The sequence below is a fragment of the Carettochelys insculpta genome, chromosome 12 (genome assembly GCF_033958435.1).
Source record: "Carettochelys insculpta isolate YL-2023 chromosome 12, ASM3395843v1, whole genome shotgun sequence".
In the NCBI taxonomy this organism is placed as follows: Eukaryota; Metazoa; Chordata; order Testudines; family Carettochelyidae; genus Carettochelys; species Carettochelys insculpta.
In genome coordinates this window covers 7,812,194-7,831,687 of record NC_134148.1, presented here as the reverse complement: position 1 = coordinate 7,831,687, position 19,494 = coordinate 7,812,194, and the positions used below count along the sequence as shown (strand labels likewise).

Below are 19,494 nucleotides of genomic sequence, written 5' to 3'. Positions count from 1 at the left end.
TTCGGTGACAGGAAACTGTCAAGAAAGGTGTTATACCTGAACACGGAGCGGTATAGCGGTGCCAGCAGATGTGCTGAGTTTTGTTGACAGACTAGCATCAATGCACACTGTGTGTAGATGCTCCATGGGTTTTTCCGACAAAAGCCCAGTTTTGCCGGAAAAACCTTCTTGTGTAAACAGAGCCACAATGAAGAAACTCTATGCCAACAGGAGAGAGCTCTGCTGTTAGCATAAAAAACCCCACTCTCAGGAGCAGCATAAACTTGGTTGGCCAGAGAAGCACTTCCTCTGACAGAGCACTGTGTGCACTATTGCATTTGTCAGCTTCTGTCACTAAGAAGGAAGCAGAAGAGGGGTGGAATATTTACACCCTTGAGCAACATAAGTTTTGCCACAGAAGTGATAGTGTAGACATAGACTAAGAGTCCAGACTGCCTCCTTATGAATCCACAAGACAGCACATTGTCTGGATCCTGTAGTGAATTTATGTCTCACAGACTTTGTCTGCACTAGCACTTTTGCTGCTGCTCCTGGATTCACAGGCATCAACAACTGTCAAGTGTGTGTGTTTATCATGTGTTTGGGAAGGAAGATTTATTTGGATGCAGTTTCACCATAGTATCCATGCTTTGGTCATCTCAAAGTTAGATCAATGGAGCTGTCCTTTCCAATCATTTGGGCAGCTTACTTGTTTCATGTCCACTCATTACATTGTGTCCTGAGGTCAGTCCTGGCTACTGACTGTTTCCCAAGTGAAGTTTAAGGCAGGAGTCTTTATTGTTAGAGTTTTATATAGTTTGGGGTCAGCTGTTTGCAAGATGATGTCTCTTCTTGTGTATCAGCACAATAGCTGAGGTCATCTGAGGCACTTGTGCCAACAGATTCCTCCTCACAAGTGGACAGTAAATCATTCTAGATGATGTCTTTTTATTTCACTTCCTTTCTTGATCACCCAGAGCCTAGATTTGACACCTCAATAGGGAAGTTGTGAGAACAAATACATTAGTGATTGTGAAGTGCTCACATACTATTTGTGTTGAGGACCATATAAGTATGATAGGCAGAAGGACTGATCATAACATTCAGGACATACTGCAAGACCAGCCTGTTTTTCCCAGGTGATTCTGGGAGGGAGGGGGAGATAAGAAGGGACATGACCGCATACAGCTGGGAGGTTGACTGAAAAACTGCAAGAGAGTATGCTGGAGAAAAGAATACACAATATTTTGGGATGGGGAATTGAGTTTTTCTAGTGTGTAGTTAGCATGTGTGTGGTGATATTTCTGCTGTTTTACCCAAGATCTAGGGGCCCTGATCTCCTGTTTTTCAGTTATACACAAATTGGGTTTAATAGTGTAAAAATGTGGAGTGATTAGATTTGAGAGAGGTGGCAAATAAATGAGTGTTTTTCAAAATTTTTTTTCATTTGCAGATCCCTAAAAATTTCAAACTGAGGGACAGACATCTTTGGAAAACTTAGACACAATCAGAGGACCCCCACAAACCATAGTATGAAAAACACTCGGTTAGAAGGATATTAAAAATACCGTATTTGGTATCTGGCAAAAATACTAAAACCAAATCATTTTCTGCAGGACTCTAATTTGCTTCACTCATACTGGAATAAATGAATTTAAAATGTTCCATTTCTTTCTCTCTCTTTTTTTAACATTAAATTTTTAAAAACTCATTATTGCTATCAATACTACATCTTTTTTGACATTGAATTTTTAAGCTTTTTGTTCTGTCAGAAGTTTCAAGTCTGTCTTAAAATATTACATTTCAGATGGCACTGTAAATCAGAAGGATAGTAATATTAACATCTTTTACAAAACATACCACTTCTTCATCAGAAAGCTCTCGTCCTTGGATGCTGCTATTATCTCTCACAGCTTGTTGGTGTTTTCTCCCCTTAATATGGCTAAAGAGATACACCTCTGAGGAAATCTGGAATGAGAATCAATGATGATTAAGCATCTTCCTCAACAAGATATCTATAATCTCTCTTAATCAAAAGCAACAAGGAAGTATGCTTATATTTTGGCTTCTGATCAAAACTGAAATCTATAGTTATGATTTTTAAAAATAGTTTCAATTGCTTTTAAAATTTGATTCTTCATAAAAAGTTACACTTTGGTTGCAAAAAACATTCTATTACAAGCATTGGTTTAACACCAGTAATAAAAAAATGCCGTAATCTGAGCTAAATGACTAATGAGTACATGACAATACATGGCAGAAGCTGTATTCCATTATCACTGGTGTTGTGGCAGTACTGTATATGCATTTAGAGGTATAATTGGTCATGAAGGAATTTCATTATTTTATGATTTTGGGGTTATTGTGCAAACAGTTTCCATTTCCCTGGCACTTGTCTAGTGGAGGACTTAAAGTTATTTATTCTTGCTCTAAGGAAGTTTAATCCCAAAATGGTGTAAATGCCTGTGAATCTTTTGGGATAATTCTGGGTTTGGACATGAGATGTGATACAAATGTTCTAGGAACAGCAAAAGAGAACACCACATTTTTCTAGCAAAGGAAAGGCCTAGATATAGAGGTTGGAGTTCAGCTAAAAAGTTAAGAACAATGGTCTTGTTTAGTTATTTGAACTGTTATCCTCTATTTAGCTCTGATTGTAGTGGGGAAACTAAGAACATAAGAACGGCAACACTGGGTCAGACCAAAGGTCCATCTAGCACAGTACTCTGTCTTCTGATAGAGGCGAATACCTGATGCCCCAGAAGGAACAAACAAAATAGATAAGCATGAAAGTGATACCTCTCCTGACATCCATTTCTACCCTCTGACAAACAGAGGCTAGGGACATCGTTCCTACCCATCCTGGCTAATATCCACTGATGGACCTAACCTCCATGAATTTATCTACTACTTTTTTGAACCCTCTTAGAGTCTTGGGCTTCACAACTGCCTCTGGCAGGAGTTCCACAGGTCTACTATGAGCTGTGTGAAGAAAAAGTTAGTTTTAAACCCACTACCCATTAATTTAATTTGGTGCCCCTATTTCTTTAGTTATGGGAACAAGTAAATAACATTTTCTTATTTATTTTTTCCACACCAGTTATGATTTTATACACCTCTATCATATCCCTCCTTAGTCTCCTTTTGTCTAAGATGAAAAGTCCCAGTGTTTTTTAATCTTTCTTCAGATGGCACCTGTTCCAAAACCTTAATCTTTTTTGTTGCCCTTTTCAAAACCTCTTCCAACGCCAAAATATCTTTTTTGAGATGAGGCGATCACATCTGTATGCAGAATTCGAGATGTGGGTGTACCATGGATTTATACAGAGGCAATAGGATACTCTCTACCTTATTCTGTCCCTATTGTCATGATTCCTAGCATTCTGTTTGCTTTTTTGACTGCAGCAGCACATTGAGAGGATGTTTTTAGAGAACTATCCACAACGACTCCAAGATCTCTCAATTGTTTACAGATAAATAGTCCCCATCATTTTGTATGTATAGTTGGGATTATTTTTTTTCCAATGTGCATTACTTTACATTTACCAGCACTGAAATTCATTTGTCATTTTGTTGCCCTATCACTTAGTCTTGTGAGATCTTTTTGAAGCTCTTCACAATCTGCCTTTTCTCAACTATCTTGAGCAGTTTAGCATCATCAGCAATTTTGCCATCTCACAGATTACCTCTTCTCCAGATCATTTATAAATAGGTGGAATAAAATTAGTCCCAGTACAGACCATTGGGGTCACCAATAGTTACCTCTCTCCATTCTGAAAACTTACCATTTATTTCTACTCTCTGTTTCCTGTCTTTTAACCAGTTCTCAGTCCCTGACAGGACCTTCCCCCTTATACCATGACAACCTATCTAAGAACTTTTGGTGAGGGATCTTACCAAAGGCTTTCTGGAACTTTAAGTACACTGTATCCACTGGATCCCCCTTGTCCACATGCTTACTGACCACCTCAAAGAACTCTAGTAGTAAGGCATAATTTCTGTTTATAGAAACCATGCTGACTTTTCCCCAACAAGCTATGTTCGTCTATGCATCCAACAATTTTATTCTTTACTATAGCTTCAACTAATTTGCCCAGTACCGAGGTTAGACTTACTGGTCTGTAATTGCCACGATCACCTATGGAGCCATTTTAAAATATTGGTGTAACATTAGCTACCTTCCCATCCATAGGTATAGAAGTTGAATTAAAGGATAAATTACAAAGTCACATTTGAGTTCTTTCAGAACTCTTGGGTAAATGTCATTTGGTCCTGGTGACTTTTTACTATTAAGTTTTATTTAAGTTTATTATTACTACTATTTAAGCTCATTAAGTTGATATACAGTTTGAGAAAATTACAGTTATCTGCTACACAACAGTAAAATGATGGAGACAGAGAATTTTGGTTTTTGTTCAGGTTCTAGGAAGAAAGTGTGGTACAATGCCTAGAACAGTGGTTGTATAGGGCCAGGATAGCTGAGCACGTGGATCTGGCACATCCATTCTGAAAGGCAGAGTAGCAGAGTGGGTAAGACTTAGGTCTACAATTTGATTAAAATTGGGTTTTTATTCTAAGCCCTCCCTAAAGTAACCTTGTGAAATGTTCCAGTGACCATATTTGTAAACTGATGGAATGATGCTTGACTGATTTCTTGGATAGGTTATGAAGCCTTGCTCAATAGCAAGGAGCATATGGTGCACAGAAAAATAAACAGCAATTAGTACAGGTGAAGCCAAAGCTCTTAGCTCCCAGCTTACCTAACAGTGCCCTACGCTACATAGTTCTCTTTGTTTGTGGGACATTGGCAGTACAAAGGAACAGCAACCCAATGCAACTGCAATGTTGGAGAGACAATAAAATCTGCTACATTTCATAACTCTGGTCATTATTCCATCTGCTCACAGAAGTGGGAAAGCGTAAAGACAGTACTCCATTTACAATACAGTCACATCTGCAAACCACAACAAAACTGGTAGATCAAAACGTTAAACAGACCACCACTTTTGATAGCTTTCCTTCAATCCAGCTTACCAGGACATTGCATAAAGAACACTGCTTTTTTCGTTCATATGGTGTAAGTTTAGGAGCATAGTCAGTATTAGCATGTCTCCCACTACTTAATTCAGCTGCCTTTTCTTTCCTCTGTTCAATTTGTTCCATGTGTCTCCGAATGCTTTCATCATGCTAAATAAAATAAAACAATAAAACATTAAATTACAATAAAGAGAAATGAGTTATGTTAGGAAATACCAAGGTTTATTAAGTACTGTATAGTTCTAGATGATACATAGTTACATTGAGACTTATGTATAATACCTTCCAAAACACCAAAAATGATTAACCATGCTTGTTAGTATGCAACTTTTAAGAAATGGATTATTCTCTATTGATCGAATTTAAAATATTAACACTATACTGTTATTTGTGTGGACTAATATCACTTCATTATATTTTGTAAATCTAGGTCTCACATACAATGTTCTGTTACTTTTAGTTTCTGTGCTCATGCTGTATTTCTTCCCCAGGAAAAACTAGGACAGAACTCAACTTCCAGTACCATACAGACAATTCTGGTGTAATTGTGCTTGCGCTCTCCATGAACTGAAAGTAACATGGCGTCAATTAAAAAGGAATAAATTACGTATTATTATTATTATTATTATTATTATTATTATTATAGATTGCAGTGCATGAGATCCTTTCAAACAAAGCTTAGTTCACCAGCCAGAAAAGGATAGTACAAAACTTATGCATTAACTAATACTAGAAATGGGCTTATAAACATCAACTGAGTGACAAACAATGGCATTTCTCAGAAGGCGCATGTGTCACAAGAGTAATGCTTCATACTGGGATCAACAGTTGAGAATTACTTAGAAATGGAAGAACCGTCTTTTTTTAAAATTATATAGATAAACCCAGCATAAAATAGTCCCCAGATCCTGAACGAAATCACTGGGTGCTCCAATCTTGTTGTTACTACTACTACTATTCTGTGATTTTGATAAAGGTTTAATTTTCTCAGTTCATCATCACTTCAAAAATGGCACTTACAAGCTCAGAAATCTTTATGACTCTCAGAATAGATATATATTCAAACATCTTATCATCTGGTCTTTGGTTCTTCATATGGTGGGAGATTCACAAGTTGTGTTGCAATACTGCAGCATCCTATCTAACATTCCCAGTCCCACAATTGACCCCATGTGACTAGATCCCTGTGATTCATAGACGCAAGGGGCTGGAAGGGGCCTCAGGAGGTCATCAAGTCCAGCCCCCTGCCCAAAGCAGGACCAACTCTAACTAAATCATCCCAACCAGGACTTAAAAACCTCTCGAGATAGAGATTCTACCACCTCCCCAAGTAATTCACTCTAGTGCTTCACCACCCTCCAAGTGAAACAGTTTTTCCTAATATCCAATCTAGACCTCCCCCACTGCAACTTGAGACTACTGTGCCCTGTTCTGCCATCTGTCACTATTGAGCACAGCCTCTCTCCATCCAGTCTGGAACCTCCCTGCAGGTAGATAAAGGCAGCTAGCAAACACCACTCCCCCCCATCCCCACCCCACACTCTTCTCTTCTGTAGACCAAACAAGCACAAATCCCTCAGCCTCTCCTCATAAGGCATGTGCTCCAGCCCCCTAATCATTTTTGTTGCCCTCCACTGGACACTCTACAATGTGTCCATAACCCTTCTGTATTGTGGGGGAGGTGGCCAGAATTGGATGCAATACTCCAAATGTGGCCTCACTAGTGCCTCATACAGGGAAATATTCTAGGAAGAAGAGGAAGGAACGTGCCATACTTCCAGCACTAATATTTAGGAAGGCTGTAAAATAGCATGTCCTTTTATACAATACTGTTTTATAGGCTGTTTTCCCCAAACTGTACATAATTTTAAAATTATTTTTAAAAAGAGCTTTGTTTTTGCCAGAATTTCATTCTAATAGTAAGATTAGAAATTCAAAACTATAACTTTTGAAAAAAGTACAAAAACATTTCGACCTATCTTTGATCTCATATATGATTTATACTAATGTAGTTGTATTGACTTCTATGGCATTATTACTGATTTAAATGGTGTCAGAGAGATCAAATCAGACCTATCTTCACAAGTCAGAAGTCTAGATAAAAACCTGAACTATGGTAGCACAATTTGGGGTACAACATGGCTGTACGGTAATGACTCTGCTCAGTAAAATGTACTTAAGAAAATAGTTTTGGGGAAATTCTAAGTTAAATAGAAATATATTTTCACTGAGAAGGAGTATAGCTTCCTTTATACCTTCAACTGAATCTTTTTCTGTAACTCCTCCATTGCTTCCTGTTGAGCTGCAGTGAGAGCTGCCAGCCTCTCTTCTCGGTCTCTACCAAAAGAGAACATGTATTACAGTAAAAGTGATAAAGGTATGAAATATACATTTATGTTATAATATATATTTGAAATGGGGACAGAGAACCAGAGGTATTAACTGCCTTTAAGATAAAGGTAGCTCAGGAGGGAGATAAAAGTAATATAGCAGAAAGTAGGTTAATTACTGAAGATAACAGACACATTTAATTTTGATGGCCTCATAACCGCAGACATCTGAGACCCAGTGTCTGGTTACAGGCCCCAGTCCAGACCAGAGCAGATATAGATGACACAGTGATCAAAAAAAAAACAAAACCACAAACCTAGTGATGTCCTGTCTACACTAACATTCCCATTGCTGCTCTCTCTTTTAAAGCAACAAGAGGTAGTAATACATTGGTGAGTTTCTCCAAAATGTCTAGTGCAGACAATGCGTTAGACACTTGATAGCTGCTTGTGACAGAAATGGATGATGGCTATAGGTCGGATCACAGCAGCTTTCTGAAGTTCTACAAACCAAACATTACTGCTGTTTTTGCTGGTTCGTATACGCTCTTCATCAAAGCAGTAAGATGTGAACATTTTAAATAAAGAAAATTACAAGACAGCTGCTTGCCAGAGAACTGAACTTACCAGCCATCTGTTGACATACAGAGATCAATGTATGCACATCAACTAGTCCCGTGTACAAAGACTAGGAAAGAAGTCCAGAACCTATCTCCCCCACTAAGAAGAGATAAAAGGTGCTGTCTCTGGACTCTACTTCATCTATTCTGGCCCCATCTTTAGTCTCAGTCTCTAGCTAGTGAATATTGATGCACTTGACTTCCACTTGGCTGCAAAGAAGGGTTGCTTACTCATGTGAGGAAGAGAAAGGGTTGTGCTTCTCTATATTTCCCCTGCCCCCCCCTTTTTTTTTCATTTTGTCGTGCTGTCCTGTGAATATTTCAGTTCTTTCTTCTGGTGCTGATGACTGCAAAAACTTTCAGCAACACTACGGAAGTGACAGGAAACTCAACCGTTTCACTGCTCCCTACAGGGTTCTGAAGAGTTCAGTGAAATTTTTCAGTCTTCAATTCACTGTGCTGCTGCTTCTTCCAAAAGCCAACAGCAAGAGCACAGACACTTGAGCTACCAATCAAGAAGGCAGTGCTTTGTCAGTTCACGTTTGGAAAATAATCTCTGAAACTATAAACATCAGAAACTTTGTCCCTTCAGAATAAAGCTTATTCAGCAGAGCAAGTTTCCCACTTGCCAACAGCAAGAGAGAAAGTGGAATTTTCAAACCTTAACTATAAATTAAAATACAGTTGTCTGCTGTGACTGTTTGCACAAAAAGAGGCAGCATGGGTAGAGGCCAAAAGAGGTCAAGGAAGCATGACTTTGGCTACGCTCACCAATGCAGAAAGCACATAAATCCATTACGTATCTAATACATTGGTACACACAATGCAAAAACTATGCAACCAGTTCCAGTTACTGCTTCTTTCATATACAGCAATCCCTCAAGGTACACGAGGGTTGTGTTCCACTCAACCCTCGCATACCCTGAATTTCGTGTAAGTTGGGGAGGCCTTGGGGGAATGAGCTGGGGCTCTGCGAGGGGGCAGGGGATTAAGCCTGGGGTGCATTAGGGTGGCAGGAGGGTTTGAGCTGAGCTGGGCAGCAGGAGGTTGGGGCAGGGGTTGAGCCCAGCCAGGGGGGCAGACCCAGGTTTGCGAGGGTGGTGGGTAGAGGGGTTGGAGCTGGAACTCTGGGCACAGGTTGAAGCCAGAGCCCCACTTGCTGGGGAGTATGAGCTGGGGCCATGGGGTATTGGATGGGGTGAACTGGGGAAAGGGTTAGCTGGTGCGGGATAGAGCCTCATGCACCTGCAGTGGCTGACAGCTGGAGCCCAGCATGTGCTGGGGGTGGTGAGCTGGAAAGTTGGGCCGGGGGGTGGGGGGTTGAGCAGGGTGGAGGGGAAATTGAATAGGGGTGAACCAGGGTGGGGTGGGTCGAGCTGGCAGAGGGAATAGAGCCTCTGCGCAAGCCATCAGCAGCTAACAGCCAGAGCCCAAAACACGGCGGGGGCGAAGGAAGGAGTTGAGCTGGGTGGGGAGGTTGAACAGGGGGTGCACTAGGGCAGGGTGATTGAGTGGAGGGGGTTGGAGCCCTGCGCAGTATGCTAGGGGCTGGGAGCCAGAACCTCTGGCACAGGTTGAAGTCAGAGCCCCATGCATGGAGGGGATGAGCTAGGGCCATGGGGGGGGTTGAGCCAGGTGTGGGAGGGGTGCACTGGGGCAGGGTGCTTGAGCGGGGCACAGGTTAAAGCCCCACATGTGCTGAGCGGGCAGCGCAGAGGGGTGTGATCTGGGGCCACGTAGGGGTTGGGGACAGGTTGGGTCCAGAGCCAGGTGTGGGCGGGGAAGGCCTGAGTGTACGGGGTTGGAGTACTGGGGTTGGAGCCAGGTCTGGGAAACGTATTCAGAGTGTCACAACTAAATAAAAGAGAGAACAGATTACTTAGGCTACGTCAACACTAGCCCCAAACTTCGAAATGGCCACACAAATGGCCATTTCGAAGTTTACTAATGAAGCGCTGAAATGCATATTCAGCGCTTCACTAGCACGCGGACAGCCGCGGCACTTCGAAATTGACACGCCTCGCTGCCGCATGGCTCGTCCAGACGGGGCTCCTTTTCAAAAGGACTCTGCCTACTTCGAAATTGACGCGCCTCGCCGCCACGCATCTTGTCCCGACGGGGCTCCTTTTCAAAAGGACCCCACCTACTTTGAAGTCCCCTTATTCCCATCAGCTCATGGGAATAAGGGGACTTCGAAGTGCCGCGGCTGCCCGCATGCTAATGAAGCGCTGAATATGCATTTCAGCGCTTCATTAGTAAACTTCGAAATGGCCATTTGTGTGGCTATTTCAAAGTTTGGGGCTAGTGTAGACATGGCCTTAGTGTAAGTGGTTATCACATAGTCTTAGGGATTCTCTGTATTTGAAATGCATAGAAACTCCTGCAATGCTGTAGCATTTCAAAGACAGACACTACCTATCCTGATTCTCCTATCAGCACAGCTCATCCACCTCACTAGGTCAATGGAAGAATTTTTTCACTAACCCAGTGCTAACTACACAGGGGCTTAGGCCACCTATTATACTGCTATGGGGTATGGATTTTTCCCCTGAGCAATGCAGTTATGCTGACTGAATTGTCTTGTGTAGGTCTTATAGAGACAAGGTGGGTGAAATAATTCTCTTTTATTGGATCAACTTCTGTTGGTGAACGAAACAAGATTTTGAGCTTACCCAGAACTCTTGCTCAGGTCCGGGAAATGTACTTAGAAGGCACTAGACTAAAAGACACATGACCCACGTCATCTGACTTGGGCTTCCAGGGTTCGGACTGTGGGGCTAAAAAATGCTATGCAGACATTTGGGCTTGGGCTGGATTCCAGGCTCTGGGACACCTCCCATTCGAGAAGTCCCAGAGCTCAGGCTCCAGTCCGAATATCTACACAGAAATTTTAAAGCCCTGAATCCTGCAAGCACAAGTCAGCTACCTGGACTTGCTTGGAGTGTTTAACTACTGTGTCAATATACCCCAAGTACGACAGGATGGAACAGATTGTTTAGCGTAAGTATTTAACTTAGGGATCTGTCAATCGTGTTACAAGGAGGAGGCAGAAAAATTATCCTCTTTAGCCTCTGAGGAGAAGACAAGAAGCAATGGGCTTAAATTGCAGCCAGGGAGGTTTAGGTTGGACATTAGGAAAAATTTCCTAACTGTCAAGGTGGTTAAGTATTGGAATAAATTGCCTAGGGTGGTTGTAGAATCTCCATCATTGGAGATATTTAAGAACTGGTTGGATAAATATCTGGCAGGGATGATCTAGATGGTGCTTGGTCCTGTTGTAAGGGCAGGGGACTGGATTTGATGACCTCTTCAGGTCCCTTCCAGTTCCAGTGTTCTTTGATTCTACAAGAAGGTGAAATGGCCCATTCCCAGTCCCAGATCTGGCACTCCCAGGTCTCTCACAAGCACCAACCTCCCACCTAGTTTTACTCACATAGTTGTTATGGTGACATTTAGAGCACTAGATGAGGTACACCCAATGTTGCATGGGACCCATGGACATTAAGAGGTAAATTGTGGAGAGTGCACATCATAGTAACAGTGGAGATACACCTACAGATTGTCTTCCTAGATCTTGACAGATCAGAGAGATACTTACAGAAGTATCACACTCAAAGCTCACAAGAGCTATCCATTCAGACAATGTAGTGATTGCGGTAATCTGTAACCAATACTTTTTTGCTACTTTTGAATGTGTCTGTCATTCTCTCAAATGAGAAAGATGAAACAACAGATACTCTGAAATAAAACTAAAGCTTAATGACAAAAACAGAACAGGAAAATATTAAAGGAAACCGAAAAGAAAAATATTAAGTACTTTACTGAATAAATTAATTCTAATGAAAATAGAAGGCATGCAGAGATCCAAATTTGAAAAACACGAAAGCACAGAAAATATCAAAATACAGGCAATTAGGACAAAGTTCACAGTGAGTATCAAGCACAATCATCCTTTCAGAAAATATAAGTAAAATTCTCCAATTGCCATGAAGACAGAAAAGAAATGACAGATGAGACACATTGGGCTTGTCCACACTAGCCCCATCCTTCAAAGGGGGCATGCTAATCAGCCTGATTGAAGGAGGCTAATGAGGTGCTGCATATTCATTCATATGCAGCACCTCATTAGCATAATGGCTGCCATGGGAACTTTAACGTTGCTAGCTTCAAAGCACTGACAGGCAGAGTAGCCACTGCGGCACTCCAAAGTACCCACCAAACTTTGAAGTTCCCTTACTCCCAAAACATTTTGGCCAGGGTGGTTGAACTGGTTGCTAAAGGTAGCAGAGATGTATGTAGATGAGTCTTTCCGGGACACCATAGAACAGCCCCACCTCTGGTGAGACAGCCTCTGTGCTGTTGAGAAAGCTGAAAGGCTCCGGGAAGAAGAACATTCAACTCAAACAGAGAGAAATGATTCCTGAGTTGGGACCCTCCTATCATATGAAGTTGTGGTATCCTCTCACACTGAGGATACCTTTCTGGGGGAGGGAACTCCTGTCATTAGGAAAAGACAGATGTGAGTAATGGATAATGTCATTGTCAGAAACAGAGAGAGAGCTAGGTCTGCAATGACTGTGAGAACTGAATGGTGATTTGTGGATCTCTTAAGATATCTAGATAGACTTTTGTGTAGTACTGGGGAGCAGCCAGTGTTCATGGCATGTGTAGGTATCAACGACATAGAGAAGGACAGCAGAGGAAGTCCTGTAGGCCAAATTTAGGCTACTAGGAAAGAGACTGAGATCCAGGATCTCAATGGTATATTGGGATGTATTAGGAGAAGCATTGCTTGAAGATCTAGGGAAGTGATTATTTCCCTTTATTCGGCATTGGTGAGGCTGCATATGAAGTAATGCATCCAGTTCTGTACCACCCATTACAGAAAGGATGTGGACACACTGGAGAGAGTTCAGCAGAGGGCAACAAAAGGATTAGGGAGCTGAGCACATGAAAGACTTGTTGCATATTGTCTGTGACAGCTGGAGGCTAAGTACCAAAAGACCCTCTTGAACTTTGGGAAAGTGCACCAAAGACAAGGGACTTGTGGACAGAGAGAGGACAGTGCTCATACCCCCATTTTTTAGGATTGGGTATGGGAGCACAACGTTCTCTAATTCTGGGCCCCCAGTTACAGAAACGAAGTGCATGCACTCAACAGAGTCCAGTGGAGGGTGACAAAAACGATTAGAGGGCTGGAGAGCATATGACTAATGAGGAGAGGCTGACGGATTTAGGCTTATTAAGTCAACAGAAGAGAGGAGTGAGGGGGAGGGATTTGACAGCAGCCTTCAACTACCTGAAGGGGGTTCCAAAGAGGATGGCGAGAGGTTGTTCTCAGTTTTGACAGATGAAAGAACAAGGACTAATGGTCTCAAGTTGCAGTGAGGGTGGTCTAGGTTGGATATTAGGAAAAACTATTTTACCAGAAGAGTGGTGAAAACTACGGAATGGGTTACCTCACAAGGGCCGTGTCTACACAAGCCCCAAACTTCGAAATGGCCATGCAACAGGCCATTTCGAAGTTTACTAATGAAGCGCTGAAATGCATATTCAGTGCTTCATTAGCATGCGGGCGGCCGCAGCGCTTTGAAATTGACGCGGCTTGCAGCCATGCATCTCATCCCGAAGGGGCTCCTTTTCGGAAGGACCCCGCCTACTTCGAAGTCCCCTTATTCCCATGAGCTGATGGGAATAAGGGGACTTCGAAGTAGGCGGGGTCCTTTCGAAAAGGAGCCCCGTCTGGACGAGACACGCGGCAGCAAGCTGCGTCAATTTCGAAGCGCCGCGGTCGCCTGCATGCTAATGAAGCGCTGAATATGCATTTCAGCGCTTCATTAGTAAACTTCGAAATGGCCATTTGCATGGCCATTTCAAAGTCTGGGGCTCGTGTAGACATAGCCAAGGTGGCAGAATCTCCTTCTCTAGAGTTCTTTAAGTCCCAACCTACTGAGGTCTCTTTCAAACTTACGATTCTATAGGGCACACAGCAAAATTCATTCTGCACATGGATGAAAAAAATTAGAGGGAACACTCCAGGTAACGCCCACTGACTGGTGTTGGGGGTGGAGGGAGATAATTGTATAGGGTCCTGGCAATTCAAAGGGGCTTGAAGCTCCAGTATACTGCTACTGTAGCAGCACCCTGAGCTCTGGGCCCCTTTGAAATGTCCTGGGAAAGCCATTTCCACATAGCTCTGACAGGATGGGAGAAGGACCCAGAACCATGCTTCAGGAGACATTAAGGACTTACTGCCCTCTGTTGTGCCCATTCTGCCCAAGGCCCAACCCTTCAGGATGTAGAGGGAGCCCCACCCTCCCTTCCCGTTGTCCCCGAGACCATGGGGGTTGTTAGCCCATTTATTCTAACCTTTTGTTCCTCATCTTTTCGCCAGTTACTGATTCAAGAAAGTTTTTTCCCTGTTATTCCCATGAATACTCAAGTTTCCTCAGCCTTTGGTAAAGAACCTTGTCAAAATCCAAGCATGCTACATTAACTGGATCATGCTTATCCACTTGTGTGATGGCACCCTCAAAGAATTCTAATGGATTGGTGAGGCAAGACTTACCTTTAAAACAAAATGTGTTCATCTAGGTGTCTGATAATTCTGCTCTTTCTGAGCTTCTACCAATTCTTCAGTACTGAAATTGGGCTTATAGGCTTGTAATGGCCAGGATAGCCTGCTTAAAAAGTGTATTACTCTACATTGTAATCTACTATGTAAGAACATGGTCATGGAAACCACAACTTGATGAATAAACACAACTATCAGGAATGGCTTTGATTACACCAGGGGCAAGAAAAAAATCTAAATTAAATGAAAGCAGGATTTTAACTTGAGCAATCTTTCATCATCAGTTCTATTTAGCAGCATAGCATTTCCTGGATGCCCAAAAACTGCCTAGATCTCCTCAGATAAGCCTAAAACATTCTATCAGGTAAATCTAACAGCCACAATGTTAGGTAAAGGGACTTGAAGTCAGGATGCATTGCACTGTTGGGAAAGAAACCATTCACACAAGGGAAGAATGAATGGATGATTCAATATTGAATGAGCAATAATTTCTAAGGACAAGATCTGCCTTTCCTACAGCAATGCAACGAATATTACTCTGTCTCTGGTCTTCCTGATTTTCATCATGTCCTCTAGGAATGAAAGAAAATGGAAGAAACCACAAGGATGCTCCTCTACCCAGCCATACCCCTGATGGCTGAGGCTTCATAGACCTGGCTATCCTGGCTCTGTGCAATCCAGGAAAGGGGCAAAGGATCATGAACAGACTGGAGGATCTTTCCATTAGTGTACATTATATTTAAATAGTTCATGGCATATTAGGTCTTTATATGATGTCAAAATAGAATAATTTATGTTTTTGGAATATGTAGAAAAAGATTAATACAGATCCAGAATACTTGATTAGGATATTCCTCAAAATGGCTTTACAGCTCTCAAGCTGTGATTATCAGAAAAGATTAAGTTTCTTTCTTAAACCAATGAGCCTTTAGTCATGAAAATTTCAGTCACAAAATACAGAATAAAGAAAAGAAAAGAAATTTACCTATATGCATTTGGAAAGTGGGGGCAGGAAAACAAACTTCAGACAAAACAAACAGACACTAATAATTAAGCAGAGCATGATTTTTAACATGAAGCAAGTCTTCTATGTACAATTTAATGATGGACCTAGGTTCAATGGGTCAAAATTCATATATACATTCAACTCATATTTGGCACAACAGAGATACAGAGGTGAAAAGGTGAAATCACTACTGAATTAAAAATCTTTTTGTGAATTTTTGATTATGAACAAACCATAAAAACGATGAAAAAGGAAATTAGTTAAAAGGTTTTGTTAGTAATAAAAGTTTATGACATGGCGAATTTAATACTATAATAAAATAATAAAGTAGTGTGCACTGCTAATTTACACAGCACTTTTTCCAACTTAGAATAATTAATGTAATTAACCTGATTTCTCTATTCAAAAACATTTATAAATGTTACTAATCAGTATTACTCTCTAAAAATAACAAAACTGAAGTCCCAAGCCTTTATTGGGATATTTACAGGAGCAACAATCTACTTATACTGATCACCATGCAGAATAAGTGCCCAAAACTGTAAGACGACTTACCTGGCCCTTTCCCGGGCTGCATCTTCCCGTGCTCTCTCTTTCTCCTGCCGCTGCTGTTCAATTCTAGCTTCTTGTTCCTTCCTCTTCATCAAGAGCTCTTCAACCCGGGCTTGGCGTTCTGCTTCCAGTGCTCTTTTACGCTCCTAAAGGTAGGTAAGTTATTGTCAGCTACGGACTTTTATTTAAAAATTAACAATGGTCTGAAATCGTTTTCTCCCATCATTAAATATTCTAAGGACCAGATGTGTACACCTGACAGAACCCTTGAGGCACATATGAAAAGATGCCCACAAACAAACACACATAAGTACCTAAATACATCTATCCCTTGATTTATGAATGTAATTCGTTTCACGAAAACTGTTTGTATGGTGAGAACTCTTAAATCGAAAATATATTTCAACATAAAAAATTCTGACTGATTTCCAACACCCAAAATTTTCCCCACGTTACAATACTATACAATTATAAAAATAAGAACAGTATTACTTTTTTAAGACATTTATTACAACTAGTCAGTTCTTAGATAGTGGTGAAGAAGGTGGTATTGATCAGAGTTACATGGGATTCTCTGCATTGTCTTTAGAAGACAGTCGGCAGTGACTTCAATCTCCTTAAGTGGAGTTTTATCTTCAGCTTTTGAGGTTGAGGGTTGAAGATCAGCTGACAGAGTTCAGGGTTGAAAAAATGATAGAATTGAAGTTTGCATCGCAGCCCTCTTTTTTATGTCACATAACTCCTGATAGCATTGAATGGCTTCATTAATTTGTCACTTGCATGCTGAACTCCACTCTAAGTTTGTGTCGCTGCCATTGAGAATTTGCGTAGATGCCTTCAATGTACTGAATGCACTGAAGAATTTTCACGTCCAGAATTTTTTGTGGTCCAGGCAATTCCTGCTCTTTTTCAGATAACCTTTCTGCATCCAGCTGAATTAATTCTTCATTAGCCAATTCTTTGCCAAGTGACAAGAACAGGTCTTGAACATCATTTGTGTCTATATCATTGAATGCTGCTTGAGGTGCCAGTTGCACAATAGTCTTCACCTTCAAAACCACGGAAATAATGAACATATTTCAGCAACAGCTTTTTCCAAACATCATTCAGGATACCTTGAGTAATTTTATTCCATGAAGTTGTGATATTTTCTATAGCCATCTTGATGTTGTAGTTCTTCCACAATTGCTTAATTGTTGGTTTGTCTTTGCGTGATGCAAACACAAAAAACCTCATCACCAGTTGCAGGTAATAAGCTTTAAATGTAGCAATGATGCCTTGATCCATTGGCTGAAGGATGGAAGTAATATTTGGGAGCAAAAAAACCCACTCAAATGTTATCTCCATAATATTTGACATTGATAGGGTGACTGGGAGAATTATTGAGAATCTGCAAACATTTATTATCCAGATTATTTTCAACACAAAATTTAGAGACTAATGATGAAAGATAGCTTGTTATGTAATCAACAAAAAACTGTTGTTACCCATGTCTTTCAATTAGAACACCATATCATATGTTCTCAAAGGCTTAAACAAGGCATAAAATGATGCCTTGTTAAATCTTTAAGCGCTCTTGGATTTTCTGAATGGTAAATGAGGAGACGCTTCAATTTCATGTCTCCTTCCAAATTTCCACCAAAAGTAACCTCAGTTGATCCTTTGAGGTCTTGAAACCTATTGCTTTTGTTTCATCCCTGGAAATAAAGGTTTGAGAAGACATTCTTTTCCAGAAAAGCCCCGTTTTGTCAACATTAAAGGTTTGTTTTGGAGAATATCCACCTCCACCAAGTACTCATTGCACTATGGCAGGGAAAATGTGAGCTGCCTGAATACCAGCAGATGCTACTTCACCCGTAACACACACACTGTGACTTGCTGTGAAAGTTATTTTGGCGGTCCCAACTTGCCTCTCTTCCTTAGCTTTCTTCTTCAGGTCCTCAAACAAAGGCAGAGCTTTCTCCCTTATGATGAAGAAGCTCAAAGGCATGTTGTGTTCATTATGGCTATTGATCCAACATATTAAAAGTCTTTCAAGTTCACACATCACAGCGTCCTTAGCCTTTGTTATTCGACGCAACTTAGCACCACCACCACGTTTCAGCCAATTCTTTTATCTGTTCTTTGTGCAGGAATATGATACACACTGCTGATGCTGCCAAGTTCATTGCCAAACATATGTCTTTCAATCACTGGCCCTCTTCAATTATTTTAATAACTTCTAGTTGGTAGCCACGGATATTGCTTTCCTTGGTTTCTTGGCCTTAGTAACACTTGCTGAAGAAATTTTTTTCGTGGTTAGGACCCATGACGATAAAAAAATGAAGATATCTGAAGAATAATATCTCTTATAGTCAAGATGAAACGAACACAAGGAAGCAAGTGAATCACCTGGGAAGAGCAGGGTGGCTGAGGGAAGCATGTAAGCCTACACATGCATACTGCTTTATTTTACAGCCAGCTCCCCTCCCCTCTCCCTGGCCAGGGCTCTAAAGGCTGGGACATTGGGGTTCCACACCCCAGCTGCTTGGCGGCCGGGGTTCTCCACCTAAGCCAGCTCCCTGGTGCCAGAGCTGCTGGCAGATCTACACACCCTGGCTGAGTCCCAGCCTCACAGCTGCTGGAGTTCCCACCCCCAGGGTTTGAGTGGCTGGGGATGCTGACAGGGCTCAGTGCCCCCGGGAGTTCTGTGCCCCAGCCAGCTTCGAGTTCCCAAGCCTGGCTGGTCCTGGGGCCAGAGTTGCCAGCAGAGCTCCACACCCCGTCAGCTACCAGGCCTCGTGCTGCTGGGGTTTCTCAGCCCCAGCCAATCCCGGGACCAAAGCTGCCAGCAGTGCTCCATGCCCCACTGACTCCCAAGTCCAGGGCTGGAGCTGTTGGCAGAGCAGTAGCTGTACCTTCTTCCTTGGTGGACACTTGGATGCTGGTTCATTCTTCGTTAGAGTGAAAACTATGTTTGCACATCGAAAAATAGATATAAATTTACATGGTTCGTTCTAGCAAAAATCTGTAAATCGAAGTTTGCAAATCTAGGGATAGGTGTAACAATTTGAACGTGCAATGGTATGTACAGGCACTAAATGGGTATACAAATTCTAGTCACTCAATTCACTCAATAATTGACTTAAAGACTGACCAATTAACAGTAATATTGGATATATTCTACACTTCTTAGAGTTGAAAATTGTAGGCTACAAAAGCAAAATATTCGTTCAAGAAACCCCAAAATCTTTCACCATGCTCCTTAGAACCATTTAGCATTACAATGTAAATACCAGATATTTAACCTTAAAATGCAATGACGACTTATCTCTGTTTATTATTTTACACCAATAAAAGTCAGGAAGTTCAGAGTTCTAATAATGACAACATTATCCATAACTCAGCCCCCTTTCC

At 41.5% G+C, this 19,494-nt stretch overlaps 1 protein-coding gene across 7 annotated transcripts in view; it reads right to left on the bottom strand.

Moving 5' to 3' along the window:
- Positions 1 to 19,494, bottom strand: part of SCAPER (S-phase cyclin A associated protein in the ER) — a 420,029-nt gene that overhangs the window by 269,196 nt on the left and 131,339 nt on the right. For all 7 annotated transcript variants that reach the window (XM_075006917.1, XM_075006920.1, XM_075006919.1 and 4 more), the window contains exons 17-20: positions 16,102 to 16,244; positions 7,272 to 7,353; positions 5,014 to 5,166; positions 1,840 to 1,947 (exon numbers count right to left, since the gene is read on the bottom strand). In XM_075006917.1, the coding sequence (XP_074863018.1) occupies positions 1,840 to 1,947; positions 5,014 to 5,166; positions 7,272 to 7,353; positions 16,102 to 16,244 (486 nt within the window). The remainder of the gene's footprint in view (positions 1 to 1,839; positions 1,948 to 5,013; positions 5,167 to 7,271; positions 7,354 to 16,101; positions 16,245 to 19,494) is intronic.